The 20,836-nt window shown below is 49.1% G+C and overlaps 1 protein-coding gene across 1 annotated transcript; it reads right to left on the bottom strand.

Annotated features, from left to right (window-relative positions):
• Nucleotides 1–4,923: 4,923 nt before the first annotated feature.
• Nucleotides 4,924–8,505, bottom strand: LOC136467237 (serine/threonine-protein kinase AFC2-like). Its single transcript, XM_066465852.1, has 13 exons — nt 8,369–8,505; nt 7,996–8,262; nt 7,203–7,383; nt 7,090–7,116; nt 6,824–6,977; nt 6,690–6,738; nt 6,479–6,593; nt 6,211–6,302; nt 5,926–6,082; nt 5,778–5,842; nt 5,606–5,703; nt 5,421–5,523; nt 4,924–5,343 (listed from the first exon to the last, which is right to left on the bottom strand). The coding sequence occupies exons 2-13, from the start codon at nt 8,143–8,145 to the stop codon at nt 5,197–5,199; spliced, it is 1,338 nt and encodes a 445-aa protein (XP_066321949.1). The 5' UTR covers nt 8,146–8,262; nt 8,369–8,505; the 3' UTR covers nt 4,924–5,196.
• Nucleotides 8,506–20,836: the final 12,331 nt, after the last annotated feature.

Genomic DNA, 20,836 nt, shown 5'->3' with positions numbered 1-20,836 from the left:
ACCAGCTGGTGTACCAGCGGCGATTGGATGACGCGAGCTGGACCGGGATGTAAAGGTGCTGCCGGTCTTGGCGCACTTGGAGAGTGTAGCCGCCGGCCCTCATCACCTTCCTCGTGCCCGTCGTGCCCGTCGGCTTGGTGGTATGCCCCGCCCAAAAGAGGTGGAGCCATAGCTCCCAATGGGGGGCAATGCCCAGGTACCCCTCGTAGACGGCGACGAAGATGGCCGCCTACGCGATGGAGTTGGGGTTGAAGTTGTGAAGCTCCACGCCATAGTAGTACGGGAGCGCCCGCATGAACCGGTCCACCGGTAGGTTGAGACCGCGCTCGTGGAAGGACACGAAGCTCATGATGTAGCCATCGCGTGGCCTCGGCTTCGGCTCACCCCCCGGAGCAATCCACTCCGGCCTGTTGGGGTCGGTAACTAGGCGGAGGAGGCCGTCATCGACAAGCGACTGCAGCGTCTCCACGGTCACGTCGGACAGACCCTAAGGATCCGCCTGGAGGATAACAGGGCCGCCGGCCATTGCGCGATGGAGAATGCGGCTACGGCGGTAAACCTCGCTCTGCCTCTCCCGCTCTCTCTCTCCCTCTCCCTTCTCCCTTCTTCTCCCCGGTGCTCTCTGTTCCAAGCAACGGCTCGAGGGCAGCAAGGGCGAATGCAGGCAAGGTAAGGAGGGGAGGGGCGAGGCTCGTTACGTATTTATGTAGGAAGGGGGCGAAATGGACGGGGTAATCTAGATCAAATTTTACCACCCACGCGCCCACCTTTTCCTTATTAATCGCACACACAGTTATGTCCCATCTGCTGACACCGCATCGCGTCTGACCACAGCAGCGGTAGGCGCCCTTCCGCCTCCCCGAGAAAATCGCCTCAAAAGGAGCACCTGCCGTTGTCAGCCGATGGGAGAGGAATATCCCCCACCCGATTCCTTTCAGATGAAGGAACTAGGCACCGAGCCCGTTACAGTCCAGGGGTTCGAAGGTTGGGCCCCCGAGGGTCTCGACAGCCACCCTAGGACAACAGAGTCAGGGACAACTATGGGCGAGCCCGTACATGGCCGAGGCCCGAGCAAATGATCGCTCAGGATGCCCTAAGTCATGTCTGAGACCGGCAGGGAGGTCTCCGAATGGGATCCCACCACAGGGAGGCGCTGAGCCCCCGGGGCCCATCGAACGGCCCTAGGACCCACTAGAGAAGCCCTCTGGTACTTTTGGAGTGCGTCTTCGGACCACTAGCCGACCCTTATCGAACGGGGCATGGGCCTCCACTCGGACTTACCCGATAACAGCTCACCAGAAGTGTCACCGCTCGCGCCCACCGAGGGTAGCCTGGCATATTCCACCCCTCCTTCCGAACGAAAAGGATGCGCGAGGGTCGCACAAAAAGCTAAGGGAACTCCTGATCACCCTCTCGCTCTGTGCAGAGGCTCGAGGGCTCTTCCTGCAACCATGCCGAGACCCAGCGACCCAGGATCGCACTCGAGGGCTCGGCAAACAACCCCTCCTTCTGAACGAAAAGGGTGCGCGAGGGTCACACAAAAAGCTAGGGGAACTCCTGATCGCCCTCTCGCTCCGTGCAGAGGCTCGGGGGCTCCTCCTACAACCTTGCCGAGACCCAGCGACCCAGGCTTGCACCCGAGGGCTCAGCAAACAATCCCTCGTTCTGAACAAAAAGGATGCGCGAGGGTCGCACAAAAAGCCAGGGGAACTCCTGATTGCCCTCTCGCTCCGTGCGGAGGCTCGGGGGCTCTTCCTGCAACCATGTCGAGACCCAGCGACCCAGGCTCGCACCCGAGGGCTCGGCAAACAACCCCTCCTTCCGAACGAAAAGGATGCGTGAGGGTCGCATAAAAAGTCAGGGGAACTCCTGACCGCCCTCTCGCTCCGTGCGGAGGCTCAGGGGCTCTTCCTGCACCCAGGACGAAGACAAGCAACCCAAGCTCGCACTCAGAGGCTCGAAAAAACGTGATAAAGGGCACCGAGACCGTTACTGTCTAGGGGTTCGAAGGCTAGGCCCCCAAAGGTTTTGACAGCCGCCCCAGGACAAATAGAGTCAGGGATGACTATGGGCGAGCCCGTACATGGCCAAGGCCCAAGCAAGCAAATGCTTGGGATGCCCTAAGTCGTGTACGAGACCGGCAGGGAAGTCTCTGAATGGGATCCCACCGCAGGGAGGCGCCGAGCCCCCAGGGCCCATCGAACAGCCCTGGGACCCACTAGAGAAGCCCTTTGGTACTTTTGGAGTGCGTCTCTGGACCACTAGCCGACCCTTATCGAACGGGGCACGGGCCTCCACTCGGACTGACCCGATAACAGCTCACCGGAGGTGTCACTGCTCGCGCCCACCGAGGGTAGCCTGGCATCCTCCACCCCTCCTTCCAAACGAAAAGGATGCGTGAGGGCCGCACAAAAAAGACAGGGAAACTCCTGATCGCCCTCTTGCTCCGCGTAGAGGCTTGGGGGCCCTTCCTGCAACCAAGCCGATGACCCAGCAACCCGAACTCGCACTCATGGGCTCGGCAAACGCAATGAAACCCCTCACACGACGTAAGAAAATCCCCTAGAGGAATAAATCCACTCCTCTAGGGCCTCGGGGGCTACACCCGGCTGGTGCGCTCGCGCGCACCCACTGAGGCCTCGAGTACGAAACACCATCCCGCCAGGAGCTGCCGCAAGCCGAGTCTCGTCAAAACCTTAGGGAGAGCGCTCACACTCTCCCTGAGGCTCGGGGGCTACTGTCGGGTACCATAAAAAGGGTCCCCTAAGCGAAAACCGAAAAAATCACTTAGACCCTGTCAAAATCAAAGCCAAGAGACAACTATTGGCTAACCCCCGGCCTTGTCCGAGGCTACCGACTCTCCGCCTCGCTCGAGGCCTCGCACGAAAGGCCTCGGATGGCCTACTGATTCTCCGCCTTGCTCGAGGCCTCGCACGAAAGGCCTCGGACAGGCTACCGATTCTCCGTCTCGCTCGAGGCCTCGCACGTGAGGCCTCGGACGAGTAACCGATTCTCCGTCTCGCTCGAGGCCGGCTCGGCGACAGCCCCGCCGCCTCCGCCTCGACCGATTTCCCTGACAGAACGTCACGTCCAACTAACGCAACCAACCACTCCCGTGATGTCAGTCGGATGACGGCTCGACACAGCGGAGTGACCAATGAGATGGGAGTCGCATCAACACCATGTTGTCCGCGACAGGATAGGGCAGGGGTTACCGGTCGCTGTGCTCAGGCACTGTGCCCACGACTGACGCCCGTACTGCGCTGTGCTACCTAACCCCTGCTCCAGGAACAACGCGGCGTGGGGAGTCATGTCCGGGTCACTGTAGCCTCGGCAATCCACTTCAGGGTCTCAGCAGCCTCAGTATTCGCGCCCGCCGAGGCCCCCACGACGGCTCGGCCTCGGCGCCAACTGAGCCTCGGCTTTTTACACTACCAGCACACAGCGACCGGCACGTCGTCCGCCATGCCCTACGTCAAGCTATCACTGGAGCTCCCACGTCGCACAGGATCGGATGTGACCGGTGCGTTGCTCCAGTACATCAAGGACAGGGCCGCTCCGTCGACCATGCCGCCACAGTAGCAAGCTACAGGGCTCAGACATGCCACCTCCGCTCACAAGACCCCGCGTAGCAAACACATGTATCACCCCTGTCCCCCCTTCAACTATAAAAGGGAGAGACCGGGGCCGTTTCTAGAGGGGAGCACATGCACGAACACGGACAGACAGACTCACTCACTCGCGCGCAAGCAACACTCTATAACACGCACGCTTTCCCGCTGCCTGAGATCAACATCTCAAGCAATTCACACCACTCCACGCAGAGACCTGGGACTAGCTCCCTCTCTCGCCCTGCTTGTAACCCCCTACTACAAGCACTTCGGTGCAAGGAATACAAGATCGATCTCTCAGACTGGACGTAGGGCACCTCTTGCCTGAACCAGTATAAACCTTGTGTCTCTTTGCATCACCATCCGGGATTAGGGGCACGCAGTACATTTTCACTAGTTGATTGAGGACCCGCCGGTCCAAAACACCGACACTAGTGATTGCTAGAGCTGGCGATTTGAGCACCCCTACGGATGCTGTTGGGGATGTCCTATGGTGTATGTGTTGACTAATTGGTAGTGTGTTAAGCTGGCGATTTGAGCGTTGGGAACACCCTGAGGATTATGTGTTGAGCTGGCAATTTGAGCAGCATCTCCACCAGAGCTGGAGCTAGCGATTTGAGCACCGTTGGAGATGTTGTTGGGGACGTCCTAAGGAGTATGTGTTGGCTACCTTAGTTTGCTGAGGCGGTGATTTGAGCACCGTTGCGGATGTTGTTGGAGAGCCCTAAGGAGTATGTGTTGAGCTGACGTTTGAGCACTGTTGGAGACACCCTATGGAGTATGTGTTGGCTACTTGACTGTGTGTTAAGGACGTTCTAATGAGTATATGTGTTGAGAACGCTCCCTGTGTGTTGAGAATGTCTTAATGAGTTTGTGTTGGCTACTTGACTGCTTGTAGTGTAGGTAGTACTACAAGAGTGGAAAACTAAAAAAAAAATACTACAGACCCAAATAGCAATCGTGCACAAACACTCGCTCATGAACACCTTGCACACCTAACTCGAGCTCGCACATGAACATTGAACACCTTGCACAACTAAAACTCGAGCTCGCGCATGAACACCTTGCACAACTAAGAACACACCTTGCACAACTAACAACTCGAGTTGCACAACTAACGACTCGAGCTCGCTCATGAACACCTTGCACAACTATAACTCGAAGAAATGCAGCCAATCAACTGACGTCGATTTAGCTGAACACTACTGGGCGACACCTTGCACAACTAACAACTCCAAATAGATGTGAGTTTTCATATATGACGCCAGCATATTCTGCTCAAAACGAACTTTCATTCACATGCCAGTCAGGATTTAGAGTCAAATGTATCCATTTGGCTTCCCTTATGATACAGCTTTAGTTACACAATGTTTTTTTTCAAACAAGATTGAAACAACTCCATTACAGCTTTACATTCAGACTGGTCTACTGTACATATACCACTGACCAGCTAAAAACCTGTTACAAAAAAGAGAAAAAAGTATGGACTGTCAAATACAAAGACCATCAAGTCAGACAAACAAGATCGGCTGCAAGGAATATCTTCTTCGCCGAAACCCTTCGGTGAAGAAGGCTGCAAGGAATATCATCTTCGCCCAAACCCTTCGGTGAAGAAGGGATGCCTCAATGCCTCTTGTGCTGTTAATCGGTCTGCTGGATCATACTTCAGCAGCACTTGCAGAAGGTCAATTAAATCTCCTGCAGCCTGATCCACATTTTGCATCACCAGATTCTGCTCATAAACATAGACATCAGTTTCACATGCTACAGACTGAAATGGATGTTTTGTCAAGCATTGCGAAGACATACCTTAAGCCTGGACAATTTCATCACAGCTTTCATGCTCTCCCGCGAAGTGCAACCCTCAGGCCAATTCAGGCGTCCTTTTCTGATGTATTTGTCAGAGTGCCGACTACAAACAAGGATTAATAAGCACAAGACACCGACCAGACCTCACAGCATTGATGTTCAGACTACATTGGTACGAAACATACTCTGCCCTCTTAAGCATATGGTACGGCAAAGGTCCAAGAACCCTCTCCATCATAGCCAGATGTTCCAAGTTTTCATGAGTCTGGAATAACGCCTCACCCTGCAGAACCTTGGTAGCTCAGATCCCCTGTACGTGTACATGCCAAATCAAACCAAGGCCCACAAGAATCATACCGTGCAAAGCTCAACAAGAATACAACCAACACTCCAGATATCACATGGGCAACTCCATCCAAGTCCTGAACACAAGATCCACGCAGTCATAAAATGTCACCAAATCAGGCTGAACTAGGAAAAGCTTTTCACTGGACACAGTAGATACCCAATATAACTTCTGGAGCCCGATAGTGCCTCGTCGATACCACATAACTCTGATCCTGCTGATCATAGGTAGTGCTACCAAAATCAATTACCTTAATAGCACTAGACTTGGGCAACCGCTTGTAATAGGACCCCTCCTTTGGGGATCGGGATGAAACCTAGCAAATTAAAAAAGTGGATCAGTACCATATTTCTCAATGTTCACTAATTAACACAACAGAAATGAACAAGCACAGCACAAGGTAGATCTTAAGCAGGTGAATTAAATAAAAAGAACAAAATATACTTTGTAATCGGGCACTTTAATGTACTCCGGAGAAACAAGGAGAATGTTCTCAGGCTTTAAATCAGTGTGTATGAGGCGCAATTCATGCATAACTGCAACACATTACAGAGAGAGGGTAAATACATAAACATCCCATGATGTTAGATATTCCTTGTATAAGCAGGAGTAATGGATTAATGACAGGCTGCAATGCAGCACATATAATGCACAAAACTAATGTATATGCATTATAGTGCAGGAGGGGTAATAGAAAGAACTGTGCACACACATGCTATACATTCCAACAGTTGTTTGGCAATCTCCCGAACTAGGGCAATTGGGAATGAGCGGTAATTGTTTTTCTTCAGAAAATCATATAAGCTTGGTCCAAGCCTCTCAAAGACCTGCTCACCGTTAATCCAAATTCACCAACGTTTAAGCACCACATGGTTACCTTTTTGGGTCAGTTCATAATTGCCATAATCTAACAATGTACTTACAATACAGATATGGTTACGATAGTCAAACCAGTTCCGAATTTGAACACAACTGCAAAATAGACCAGCTTATATATACAAGCAATCTTATGAACGTAAAGCACACAGAGAGGTGCTAACTGAACCAGCAGACTCACCTGGATCGACTTTCATCATATTTACCAAGCTGCTCAAGCATGCCAATTTCAATCATTGCGGCATCCCTGTACTTCTTAATGCCCCTGATGATCTTGATAGCCACCATTTCTTTCCTTTCCTTATCCCAACATTCCAAGACCTGACCAAAGGTACCTGATGTATTCCAGACACATTCAGTTATGAACATAACTTGCTGCATGTATTGCACAGCATGCCCAATGTGAGTTAATCAATTATTTCAGAAGACATGGCCATCCAAACTGACCTTCTCCCATTTTTGCATTGATCTTATCTGCAAACATGTAAAGCAATCCATAAGAACCAGCCATGGAAACTCATTTGTATGGGCAACAAGAGGCATCAAGGGCAGGTAATTACAGCGAGATGTGAGGTTATCTCCAACAGCAAAAACATAATGCCCATCCTTGTCATCTTCCCTCAGAGGAGGGGAACCATCACGAGGCTGCTCTTGGTTGACTTGAGAAGAAACACAGCCTGAAGAGAGGCCCAACGCTGCAGCGCTGAGGGCATTCACAACTTCTTGTCCACAAAGTCCTAACTGAACATGGAAAGAAGAACCAATAAATTTTCGATCTAACTGAGAAATTAAGCAACCAAATCACCACAACATCCTGCTATAGCCAGCTTATATAATACCAATTTAGAAAGAGAAGGTACTTTTCTTTTCTCAAAACATTATGCAAAATCATTAAAAAGTTCCCAAGTTCTTCAATGGTACAGTTAATTCGCCTTCATTGTCTACACAAATTTACCTATACTCTAATTTGTAAATTAAAGTCTACCTATAAACACAAAATAGGACGAGCAGATTATTACCTACAAAAGGTATAACGAAGAAACAGTATGATTATACAACCCATACCGATCCAAATAATAGTATTGACCCGAAAAAGAGCAACGCCAACCACACCAACCACCCATCATACGCTGAACAAATCAGCCCCTTAAACCTATCAATAGTAACAGATCTGCGAGGAACATGATAGATCGACACTAAAACGATTCAATCTACGGCGACGAGTACTGCTATTCTACAGATCCACCACTTAACCCTAGAACAAGAGCACCAATAGACGCGCTGCGCATGGAAAACCGACATCCCCGACGATAGATCCGCGAGAGGAAACAGAGACGGTAAAAGAGGTTATACCTGATACATCTCGGCGGGGCCGACGTCCCAGCCGAGCCGCGGCCGCGTAACCTGGTACATCTCGGCGGGGCCGACGTCCCACCCGAGCCGCTGCCGCTTGCGCGGGCGGCTGTCCAGCGGCGCGCGGGGCATCTCGGCGATGCACTCCATCGGTCCCTCGAATCAAATCGGAGGGGAGGCCGGAGGCTAGGGAGCGGAGGCGGCGGCTGGTTTGGGATTGGTCTCCGCGTGCGGGTGAGGAACACGATTGATTCCGATGCGCTAATCCTGTAAGCCGTACTTTTTTTTTCAGCCAACAGTACTTTTAAGCTATGGTTAAGCTATGGCTTATCAGCTAAACAACCGCACTAAACTGTGCGTGTGATTGACAGACCTGCACTAAACTGGACGACTTCATCCGTATATTCCGCACTAGTTCCATGTGAATATATAAACTCTTTCTACATGCTGTTATACAGGGCTGTTATAGGTTGTTTCGTTCAGGGAATCAAACCTTGTAGATAAGATAGTGTATCGTGGCGATGAGCACTACATCTACATGACGGCGACCACTTCGTCCATCCATCATCTGTTGCGGAGCCCGGAGCCTTGTGGCTAGAGCCATCATATAAGGCTGTATTTAGTTCCCAAAAAGTTTCTCAAAAAGTGCTACAGTAGTCATCACATCGAATCTTGCGATACGTGCATGGAGCATTAAATGTAGACGAAAAAAAACTAATTGCACAGTTTGGTTGAAAATCACGAGATGAATATTTTGAGCCTAATTAGTCCATGATTGAACACTAATTGCCAAATAAAAACGAAAGTACTACGGTAGCAAAATTCTTAAATTTCATAAACTAAACACAGCCTAAACCTTACCATGCAAACACGTGCACCACACAGAAAAAAGTGGCTCCTGCTGCGCTTCATTTTCTGGGAAAAAAAACACAAAGATAGGAAGCAGAGACTTTGCGGAGGCGATGTCTACCTCGTCTATTGATTCAGAGCACATCGTCTGATCTGATCTTTTGGCGACGGTCACGTACCAAGCCCAGTGGTCATTTCCTGCGCATGGCTGGCTGTCTGTCTCTGCGGCGAGTACATAGAAGAACTCTGCTGGCAAAGTGGCAACCATAGAAGAACTGGATAGAAGAACTCTAGGGTGGGACAAACTAAGCTTTGGAGAGTTCTTCTATGGCTACCATTAGCTTGTCCCACCAGTCTACTATATATACGTTTAGGATTCGGTAGGTTATCAAATTGTTGGATTAGAAGGGAGTAGTGCAATCAGAAAACGTAACGAATTGGATAAGATAGGAGGAAAGGCCCTATTGTTAATGAGAATAGTAATTCACTATCGCTACTGCTCTACTTTGACACAGAATCGCATCGCTGCCCTTCCTGTGAGTTCGGAATATTTGTCCTTAGCATTCTATACTTTTCAACTTGTTTTTAGAAGTGGGGCCTAAGCAAGAAGAAAATAGCAATTGAGAAACTACTTTTGAAAAGACAATAGCCAACAACATAGATTTGCCACGGACAAGGATCTTGCTACCTTATTGTGAATTCCTTTTTTTATTCAATTTTGTACTCGTTCATGTTGTTGTGCCATTAGTGACTTGATAAGACTGTGAAATAGAGCACGATGCCGACCAAGTCACAAAATAGGTTCTTCCGATTTCAAAGTAATTTGTTGATGCTTACGCAATAGGTAGACCCCACTCTTCTGTTTTTCTCCTATCCGCCTTGCTTTTCTTCTAGTACATGTTCAATGGATGATCCACAAACAGGCCGAGGACGGGGGCGCTAAATAATAGAAAGCTAAAAATTTTACTAGCCATAAACTAATAGGTACAATAGATATGACAAAAACACAAATGAAGATATCAATTCAAAGTGCTCAAGTAATACTTAGAACTAACGTCAGTGTTGCATTGCCTCTTGCGCCTTGGGAGGAGCGAGGAGGGCTGCAGAAGGTGTACGGTAGGCGGGGCCGATCACGGTGGTCGGTAGTGCTAGATCTGCTGCCAGCGCGTGGCAGGCCCACCGGCAACCAGGTGGCTAAGCGCAGTCGTGGAGAGGAAGGTGGCTAGCTAGCCAACTTTTTTATTTTCTAGCCTTTTTTTGAAAATTTTTCACAAATATGTCTCTGGAGGTATGATTCAAAATCTAGACCCTTACCTCGGCGCCATCGTTGCTGGCACCAAGGTCTTGGGCTTGACGCAGACGTTACGGTGACTTGGCAGGCAGCTCAGCGCCGTAGATCCTGGCGCCGAGCCTAGCGCCGTAGATCCTGGCGCCGAGCCTAGCGCCGTAGATCTTAGCGCCGAGCTTAGCGCCAATATCTATGGCATCGAGGTGGTGTTTTAACCCGGCCCCCAACCTTCCTGCCCGAGCCTTCTTCCTCTTCTTTGTCCTTTCTCTCAGGTTTTTTCTCTCCTCACTTCGTCCTACCTCACGAATCGGCATATTGGACCTTGGAAACTTTGATTTGATCCGTAGATCTTCGAGAGCAAGGTATCCTCGCTCCCCTCCTAGTTTTTTTGCATCGATTCGGTATATGTTAGTCGGATTTTCAACCTAAGAATCGTCATTACTTAGGGTTTCATGCAATTTTTAATATTTGTATTATACAACCGTATGATGCCAGGCATGGAAAAGCTAGCAAACCAAGGTAACCTTAGCGCATGTTGTTATGTTATGGGTTCATTGTTGTGCATCAAGTGGGAAACCCTAGGTTTAGGGTTTAATGTTAATTGCTTTCGATTCTTAGAACAAAATTGATTGAATTGTAGTTATGGCTGGATGACCGGAAATGCCTTCGACCGATTGCCTCTGCCTAGTGGTGTTCCAGTGTCCATGTGCTTTTGCGGCGATCCTTGCAAGGTAGCTAAGTCCGTTGAAGAGGACACGTATAGGCAGATGTATTGGATGTGTTCCAATTTTACGTTTGAGCCTACACTTCGTCAGCGCCGCATTAACAAGATGGTGAGGAATTGATGTTTGTGTCATATGACATCTTGCATGATTTTTTTTGTTTTGTAACAATTGCATTTTTTGTAGACCCCTCCACCGCTCTGTGATTTTGAGCAGTGGATCGACATTGAGATCAAGCCTGAAGACAAGGAATGGATGCAGAAACTGTTGCGGTGGGAGACAGAGGACAAGGAGATGATGGAGAAGAGACGCAGAGAGGAGGCTATAAAAAAGGAGCACAAAGAAGAGGAGGAAAGGAGGCGTGTTGCTGCGTACAGGGAGAAGAGGGAGAAGAAGCTTGAGCGTGCACGCCGAGCGAAAGCAGCGATGGAGGAGAATCTCGATGCCCTGAGGAAGGGAAAGTAGCCTCGTTGCACTTAGTAGTCTCCATGACTTGCTAGTTCTATAGTTTATTCATGAACAATGTTGTCTACTGTCGGCATGTACTTCTAATATTATTATGTTGTTTAATGTGGCATAGTATTGGACTTTTTATTATCTCGTTGTTTTCATTATTTATGGTCATAATATTCAGTAATATTCAGTATAATATTGCGGACGTAGTGAAATATGATCACGTGCTACAAACACAACCTAACGAAGTAGGGTATTGTATAATTCAACACATAAAACACATGAAATGGCATGTGAGAACATGTACTGAACTAGGGTACAGAGTTCCTTCGACTAAACCTAACATGCCTTAGGTAATTAAACCAAACAACGAATACATGGATGTGCCATGTGAATAAGATAGGGTTGTCCTAGTAGTGTGGCCACATAGCAAATTGTGTTGCACCTTCTCCACAGTAGCCTCCCATTGTTGTTGGTGGTGGTGGCTAGGGTGATGGCGGAGGCCCCTTGTTCTTGTGGTTAGGGCAGGTGCAATATGTGATGAGGACATGACACCCATGCATATGACCATATTTGGCACATGGTATGGAGGGGTAGGAGGCCAGCAAGGGTTGCCAAGTCAAGAAGGAGGTCCGAGGCTAATTCGGTTCGAGTCCCCGAGGTGGAGGCCCAAAGCAACTTAAGTTCGAGTCTGCCTCGGCCTCCAGGACCAGTCTGCCTTAAACTGGTCACCCAGAACTTATCCGGACTCCGTTTTTGATGATCCATATATGGATGGAAATCTAATTGGATAAGGAAGTCAACCCAATTGGTTTCACGTCAAAAGCCCTTCGGAATCAACAGGAATCGTTGAAACAAGTTAGCGTCCAGAATCTATCAGGGTGCTGCGACACTGTCTTTTGGTCCGTTGGACCGTGTATCATGTTTGGGCCCATTAGGGGGCGCGTCTAGGGGGGTGACACCCAAGACTCTATAAATACAAGCCATCACTCTCCTTAGGGTTTGGGTTTTGTTTAGTTCTTGATTTCCTCGTGAAACAGACATCATTTTGCTGCAACTGTCGTCGCCAAGGCCGCTTGCTATGAACCAGGGCCCTAGTTATTGATCTTGTTCGCCTATGGCGATTAGTCCTTTCGAATAAAAACTTAAACTCCTTCTTATTTTCATAAGCCTCATATTTATTTGCAATTTCAGATTATGTTCATCATGTTCTTGCTTGTGTTCTCGATTCGCTTGCAGGAAAGCCTTCTCGGCGAGGTCAATCGTGTTCGCGTGGTTGATAATCAACAGAGCAGTGGTGTAACGGTTGCGGAGGTCCGAATCAGTCTTGGTTCGAAGCCTAGATCGTCAACGTCGAGTCTCCACCAATCGATGCTATCATACCTTTCGGAAGATCGGGCCTAGTCTACATCAAGTGGTATCAGAGCCCTTATTGCCCGTTAGGTATAACTTTGTTTTTCCCTTTAGATTGTTACTGTTTTTGCATTACCTATAGTCCACAAAAAGCCAAAAAAATATATACATCGTCACATATTCCCTGTCCTATAGCCTCATTGTGCCGTGCAATTTCGTCTCTGTTTTGCGTTGTTGAGTTTGTACCCTAGGTCAAGTTCTTGTTGCTGGTTTTAGATCATTTTTTAGTCCAGTTTGTGTTTTCCCCTTTGTTTTTCATCATAATCCGTGAACATCTCCAAGTCTTGTTGAGTTTCCTTTGTATCCATCAAACCCTAGTCCACGTCATCTAATTTCCTACACTTGTCTTCACTGTTTCCATCGAATCATTGCTGCCATGACCAATTTTGCGCGCATTGTTCCCGTTTTGTCCTCTAATTTGGAGTCCGTTTTTAAAACTGGTCTAGTTTTCGCATACGAACTCGGATTTCGACGTTCCATATATCAAAATCAATCAGAAAAAATTTTCGGATCCGTCCATCCCCCACAAATGTTGGGGTCAGAGATTTTTATTTTGGTCAAAAAGTGGTAACAAGATCCTCTTTTCGTGGTCACAAGGTCTTTGTCGATTTCGAGCACGTCTTCTGAAAATTTGACAAGCCACGTCTTTCACTTGTTTAAGCTCATATTTTCTGTGGTTACTTCTTTTGTGCTCCTAAGTGAAGAAAAAATATCAAAAAAAGAAAAAGAAAAAGTCAAAATTTCCTAAAAAAACAACGACAGCCCAAAAATAGAGAAAAAAGAGAGGGGCAAAAGTGGAACAATATCTAGAGGAGCACATAGAGAGCGCCATTTGAGCAGTGTTTGCATATGCTGATTTCTGCCTTGTTCCTAATCATATTTTTATTGTTCACATCACTTGATACATCTGGTACTTGAAACGCGAGTAGGCCAGCAACTAAGACAAGTACTTGGGATACTTATTCAGCTTTGCTATTCAGTTGCAAATTTTGCTATTCCTTGCTACTATATTATGCCTGTCCAGGCTCCACTTTCTTCTAACCAAGTACAGGTTCGCCTTGCAATGTTACACTCAAGCTACAACGGTATCACAGTCACCGACCGATTGCACCGCCTGTTGCTTTAGTAAGAACACTTGTAAGACCGTGGTAAGACGCTTGAGAGTTGAGTGCCTTATTTTTCCTTGTCTAGAACCTAAGTGGATGATAGGGATAATACTTTTGTGTTGTCTTTTGCTGTTTTCTAACAATGACAGGTTGTTCGTATCCACCGACTTATAATGGTATAGGTGTCGATGAGTACATGGAGTGGGAAATTGCCATCGATAATATTTTTGCTACTCGCTTTATGTGTCCAAGGAGGAAGGTAAAAAATGTAGCTAGTGTTTTACGATATTCTGCTTTATCTTGGTGGGAGTCTTTAGATCCTTCTGATAAACCTCAAACTTGGAATGATATGAAACTTCTTATGCGAGAAACCTTTGTTAATCCACCTCCTGTTTTGACTTCATATGATGAGGTGTACCATTTAGAGGAAGAGTCTGTTATTATTTCTCTTGCTATGACTAACCTTCTGTAGGATAATGTACATAAGCGAGAGGATGACATGGAAGAAAATGAGGAGCCCACAACCTCATATGCAAATTCAGAACCATCACTTCACAATGCACCTATTACTCCTGCTGAAACCACAGGTAATGCCCATGGTGCTACACTCACAGAAGGTGAGAATTGTTTTAATGTACTAAATTCTTCCACACACCATGCTATCATAGAGCAATTGTTAGTGGAACCCTCTCTTGATTTATCTTTGTCCCATGATAATTTGCTTGATGTTCTTTGTGATAAAGATGAATTGGTTGATGATGCTTCAGTTTTACATATTTTGGAACCAACCACTTACGCTGAAAATAAACATGTTATTCATATTGCTACTAAAACTGATGAGTTCAAACTATTGTCTTCTTTACATACTTTAGGTTACATTGAATTTGATGTTTTGTGTAACCTAGATTGTTTGGAGGAAAGCCTATTTAAATATGTTGATTTACCTTGGTTTTCTAAACATACATATCATGTTATTGGCAAATATAACAACAAGGGACAATATATGATACATCGCATATACATTCGCAATAATATAAATTCTTCTTTTGTTGTACAAGATTATGATCGTTTAGAGGTCAGCCATAATAATACAAACATTTTCTCATGTTCCTTAAAGAAACAAGTTCACTTCCAAGAAGAGGAGCATTGTTGGTTGCTATCTATGTCTGCTAGATCATCTATTCCTGCATTGTCTTTGGTTAGTTCTAATCTTTTGCAGGATAGTGTTGACATACATCGTGTGCGCTCAGATCATGGAGTCTACATGCTTGCTGAAATTTTTATGCGAGATGACATGCTACAAACTTGTAAACATGGTTACGTTCCTTCTCACAATTATTTTAGTTCCCTTTGTTTTTGCAACCCCGTTCTCCTTTATGTTGTGCAGGATCAGTTTCAAGCACAATCGACGTCGAGGACGGCTTTTCGTCAAGAAGGGGAGGATGATGAGGACATGACACCCATGCATATGACCATATTTGGCACATGGTATGGAGGGGTAGGAGGCCAGCAAGGGTGTCCAAGTCAAGAAGGAGATCCGAGGCTAATTTGGTTCGAGTCCCCAAGGTGGAGGCCCAAAGCAACTCAAGTTCGAGTTTGCCTCGGCCTCCAGGACTAGTCTGCCTTAAACTAGTCACCCAGAACGCATCCGGACTCCGTTTTTTATGATCCACATATGGATGGAAAGCTAATTGGATAAGGAAGTCAACCCAATTGGTTTAACGTCAAAAGCCCTTCAGAATCAACAGAAATTGTCGAAACAAGTCAGCGTTCAGAATCTGTCAGGGTGCTGCGACACCGTCTTTTGGTCCGTTGGACCGTGTATCGTGTTTGGGCCCATTAGGGGGCGCGTCCAGGGAGGTGACACCCAAGACTCTATAAATATCAGCCATCACTCTCCTTAGGGTTTGGGTTTTGTTTAGTTCTTGATTTCCTCGTGAAACAGACGTCATTTTGCTACAACTGTCGCCGCCAAGGCCGCTTGCTGTGAACTAGGGCCCCAGTTATTGATCTTGTTCACCTGTGGCGATTAGTCCTTTCGAATAAAGACTTGAACTCCTTCTTATTTTCATAAGCCTCATATTTATTTGCAATTTCAGATTGCGTTCATCCTATTCTTGCTTGTGTTCTCGATTCGCTTGAGGAAAGCCTTCTCGGCGAGGTCAATCGTGTTCGCGTGGTTAACCAACGGAGCAGTGGTGTAACGGTTGCGGGGTCCGAATCAGTCTTGGTTCAAAGCCTAGATCGTCAACGTCGAGTCTCCACCAATCGATGCTATCATACCTTTCAGAAGATCGGGCCTAGTCTACATCAATATGGATCATTGCAGAGTGCCTCCTGTGAATCGGCATCACTATTGTTGTTGTCCTGTTCGTCATCCTTGTAACCGCTGCTAACTTCCCTTTCTAGATCGAAGATACGGTCCTATAGGTAGTAGATGTACTCCTCATGCGGATAAATAGGTCGAGGATCGACCCACCAAGTGAACCCATAGTTTTCTTCGGCCAAGGAAGACTGCAATAAGTATGTCATGTAAGTTGTATAGAAGAGGAACATATTGAAGAAATAAATAGTAATAGCAATTACCCATGCTCGCAGGCATTTGAAGAAACGACGACCTTCATCTATTCCCTCGGTGAACATCTGTACTAGGCAGTCCTTACCATGCATGCATTTTGGCCACTCTTCTTTCCATTCATCGTATTCTCTCAGTGGTGCCTCTTTGGTGAAATCACTTTTGCTCTCAACTGGGAACCTCTCATAAAGAGCTTCCTCAAAGAAATCGAGACCAAGAGAACCCTCCCACACAATGGTAGTTCCCTTCCCCTTTCCTCTCCCTCTGGACAAACCTCCAGACATTGGTACTACAACAAAAAAATACTAGTCGGGAATTAAGTAGCAATGCATCCAGCATTGCATATATATAGGCAGAGGCAGGCTTAGTTGCCATTTCAATGTGTTATAACTATTCACAATAAGCCTAATTAGTTTCACTGAAGAGCCTATTTCAATGGACACTGTCGATGTTTCGAGTAAACACCAACTAGTAAATTTGTATTTATTTCACGTTGGGCCTAGATGGTGTGCTAAAAGACACAAGGTTTATACTGGTTTGGGTAGAATGTCCCTACGTCCAGTTTGTGGCTGCTGCTCATGTTATTAGCACTGAAAGGTTCATAGTAGGGGGTACAAATGGGTGAGAGAGAGATAGGTCCCAAGTCTCTGATGGAAAGGTCGAACGGGTGCTGAGAGCTAGGATGCTGCTCAGCTGTGTGTTATGTGGTGCATGGTGTGTTGAATCAATCGGTCCCCTTAATGGGGTGCCCTGCCTTCCCTTTTATAGACCAAGGGGAAGCCGAGATTATAGATGGGGGAATAAGAAAAACCAGAGGCAAAAAAGAAGGTCCTTCGAAGGCGTCGGGTCTTCCTTTTCCTATGAGCCAGCAGACGGTGCCCGGGGTAGCTCCATGTTGGGCGTCTGCCATTGATGATGCCACGCTCTAACTTGATCAGCAAGTGGTCACATCCCATCCTACCCCAGCGGGTGGCGCGACGGACCGGGGTGTTGATACGCAACCCTACAGGGAGCGGACGGCGCAGTGACTGCGTGTCTATCACTGTAGAGGACATGAGTCTTCTCTTGGACTGTAGTGGTTGATGTATGGTTCCATCAAGATCCGCGCCCGAGGGCCAATGGCGGCGCCCACAACACTGTAAAACAAATGTTGGCGCCCACAACACTATTCGGGCTCTGACATGCCCGGAAGGGCCTTAAAGCTCCTGTCTTGTCATATCCTGTCGATACTTTCTTGCAGGTGTGTAGGATATAGTGCTGGGTATGGTCCTTGGTATTGTGGTTGACTTGAGTGTCCTGCCTTATCTGCGCACATAGTTATGAAGGAGCAGCACACAGTCTTCGGGCGAGGCGAAGCCAGCCCCTGGGCATCGGGCGAGGCGAAGCTAGCCCCTGTACGTCGAGCGAGGTGGAGCCAGCTCCCAAACATCGGGCGAGGTGAATCCAGCCCCTGGACGTCGGGCGAGGTGGAGTCTACCCCTAGACATCGAGCGAGGCGGAGCCAGCCCCCGGACGTCGAGCGAGGTAGAGTCTGCCCCCGGACATCGAGCGAGGCGGAGTCCGCTCCTAGACATCAGGTGAGGTAGAGTCTACCCTTAGATGTCGGGCAAGGCAGAGTCTGCTCCTAGACATCGGTCGAGGCGGAGCCAGCCCCGGACATCGGGTGGGGCAGAGTCTGCCCCTGGACGTCGGGCGAGGCAGAGTCCGCTCCCAGACATCGGGCGAGGCGGAGTCTACTCCTAGATGTCGAGCAAGGCAGAGCCAGCCCCCGGAGGTCGGGCGGGGTGGAGTCTGCCCCCAGACGTCAAGCGAGGCAGAGTCCACTCCTAGACATCGAGCAAGGTAGAGCCAGCCCTAGGGGTCGAGCGAGGCGGAGCCAGTCCTAGAGGGTTGGGCAAGGCGGGGCCCATGGTCTCGGTGGATGGATGAGGTGTAGTCGCATTCTTGTCTGTTTGAAAGCATCAACGTTTAATGGTTATTAGCTCCTCATCTTTGGGTATCCCAGTATCCGGTCCTTGATAGTAGCCCCCGAGGCTCGGGGTCATTTAGATAGAATCGCCTGGGGGTGATTTGACTTGCTGGAGGGTGCGCGCGAGTGCACCCGATGGGTGTAGCCCTCGATCCCCTAGGTGATTCGGACAGAATCGCCTAGGGTGATTCGTCTTGCCAGAGGGTGCGCATGAGCGCACCCGTCGGGTGTAGCCCTCGAGCCCCCGGGTGATTTGAAAAGAATCACCTAGGGGTGATTCGGACCCTTCATGGGTATGGCTATGAGATTTGATGGTTTGTTAGCTGGATAGCTTAAATGGAACCCTGGTATCCCGTTCGTGGGGATCCGTCCAGGGTCAGCCCGGCTGAGACTCGATCGTGGACCGAGACTCCTGTTTTCTCTATTTTTAGCGTGACTCACGCCTTTTGTGTCTTGTAGCATCCTGAGACAGGGCGGCACTTTGGCGCTAGCACCAAAGAAGAGTGTCGCCCATTAGGTGAGGCGGCGGCCATCGCCCGATGTTGCTCTCATTTTGGGCGGGATCGGAGCCGAGGTCACTGCCTCATCGGCCGATGAGGCACAGCTCATGGTGGCACCCATGCCCTCGGTGGGACAAGCAGGCACCGTGACTGAGGGAACACCCTTGGAGGCCGCCGAGCAACTGGCAGTGAAAGCAATTCCACTGCTGATGTTTGAACGGATGGAGTTGCTGCTTGCGCTTGTGGCATTGATGGCGGTGCACGTGGCGCTACCGGTCAAGGCCCCACTGAATCAAGCAGAGGTGGCCACGACTGTGACAAGCTAGGCATAGCCAAATGTAGCCATGGTAGTGCCCGAGGAAGCGGCATGATCCACGCCACTAGTGGCCTAGGTGACAGCGCCCGACATGGGTCGGATGGAGGGGGACATGGCCGAAGGGTCCCTGGGCGTCATGGCGGTGGTGCAGAGGACCAGCGGGGGGTCACCCTTGGCCCTAGCGTCGGGGGGGGGGGTAGCCTGTAACAACCCAAAAATCCACACACCAAAAATCACAGCTACAAAATTTTTGTTTTAACCCTATGTGATGTTGAGTGACACATGTCGAAGCCCCAACCCTAGTTTTGGATTGGATGTGACCCAACTAGGTTAAAATAATAAGCATAGCTTGGTTTTATGCCACATGTGTAATTAAATTCCTAAATAAATAAATCATGCATGCATCCTTAATCTCACTTGTGATTTGGATTCTTTTGCCTTATGTGATGTTTAACTAAATAAATTGAACCCTAACCAAATTGGCAACAAATGAAAGAGAAAGGCAAACAAAATAGAAAAGAAATAAAAGAGAAACGAAAAGGGGGAGGCAGCAGTTTAGCCCAGCCTGCCTCGACCGACCCAGTTAGCCTAGCCAAGCCTCGCCTGCCCTTTCACGCGTGCAGCCGCTGACAAACTGGACCCACCCGTTAGCCATCACGCACCGCACGCCGCCGCATCAGGACAAGCTGACAAACCGGACCCCATGCATCAGCCACCCCAGCAACAGGATCATCTTCCTCCCCACGCCAACCTCTTCCACGACCGGGAGCCGACCACGGAGCAGACGCGGGCCTAGGGTCACGCAAATTGCATGACCTTGTTCCCCCTTGCGCCGCGCCTACGCTACCGCACGCAAGCCGTCGGATGCGCTGCACGCATCACCACCGCCCGATCACCGTCTGCCATTGGAGCCCTTGGAGCCCGGCTATAAAAGCCAACGCCCGCGAGCCCTAACCCTCAGCCCATTCACCGTTGCCGCTGGTGGCACAGCACCACACCGCGTCAAGCCGAGAGAGAGGGAGGAGGAAGGAAGCCGCTGTGGAACCGGACCTCGCCAGAGCCAGAAGCGCCGCATCGATCGGCTGCGGTGACGTAGCTGCTCGGCACGGCACTGCATCGCCTCATCATGGCCTCGCCTCGCCACTACACTGCCATCCTACCGCCACGAGCCCTATGGTGAGCCACGTCGTTCGCCACTCACCGTACTCGCCATGAACGCCACCGCATCCCCGCGCCTAGGAAACGTAGAGGCGGAGCATTCCCGCTCCTGGACACGCTGCACACGCACCACACGCGCACTAGCCCAAGGCCTGACCTCACCGACCCCTAGCAGCTTGGGAACACCAGCACAACCACACCTAGCCTCTCAGACGCCATGAATGGACCACGTCGGAGCACGAGCTCTTGCTCCGGCTTAGCCAACCAGTAGCATAGAAGGACCACCACGACCCTCTTGTTGAGCCAAATGGAAACGCAAAGCAAAGGGAAGCAAGGGGGCGACGCCGAGCCCTCTACTCAGGAACACCAGTGTCGAGCGCTCTGCTTATGCCCGGCCAACGTATTGCACGCACACACGCGCTCACCATGGCCAGAGCACAACCATGGCGAGACCACTGCGTCTTCTATGTCGTGGTAAAGGCGACGTTGACA

This window comes from Miscanthus floridulus, chromosome 7, assembly GCF_019320115.1.
Source record: "Miscanthus floridulus cultivar M001 chromosome 7, ASM1932011v1, whole genome shotgun sequence".
Taxonomy (NCBI): Eukaryota; Viridiplantae; Streptophyta; class Magnoliopsida; order Poales; family Poaceae; genus Miscanthus; species Miscanthus floridulus.
Note: the sequence above shows the minus strand (reverse complement) of the source record. Positions and strands in the feature narration are given on the sequence as shown.

Excerpts from the sequence above, each read along its gene's own strand:
- LOC136467237 (XM_066465852.1), bottom strand. The coding sequence starts at position 8,145 with ATGGAGTGCATCGCCGAGATGCCCCGCGCGCCGCTGGACAGCCGCCCG. Across the intron at positions 7,117-7,202 it reads AGATAACCTCACATCTCGCT|ATAAGATCAATGCAAAAATG; the intron begins GTAATTACCTGC and ends ACATGTTTGCAG. Across the intron at positions 6,594-6,689 it reads ATCGTAACCATATCTGTATT|GTCTTTGAGAGGCTTGGACC; the intron begins GTAAGTACATTG and ends AACGGTGAGCAG.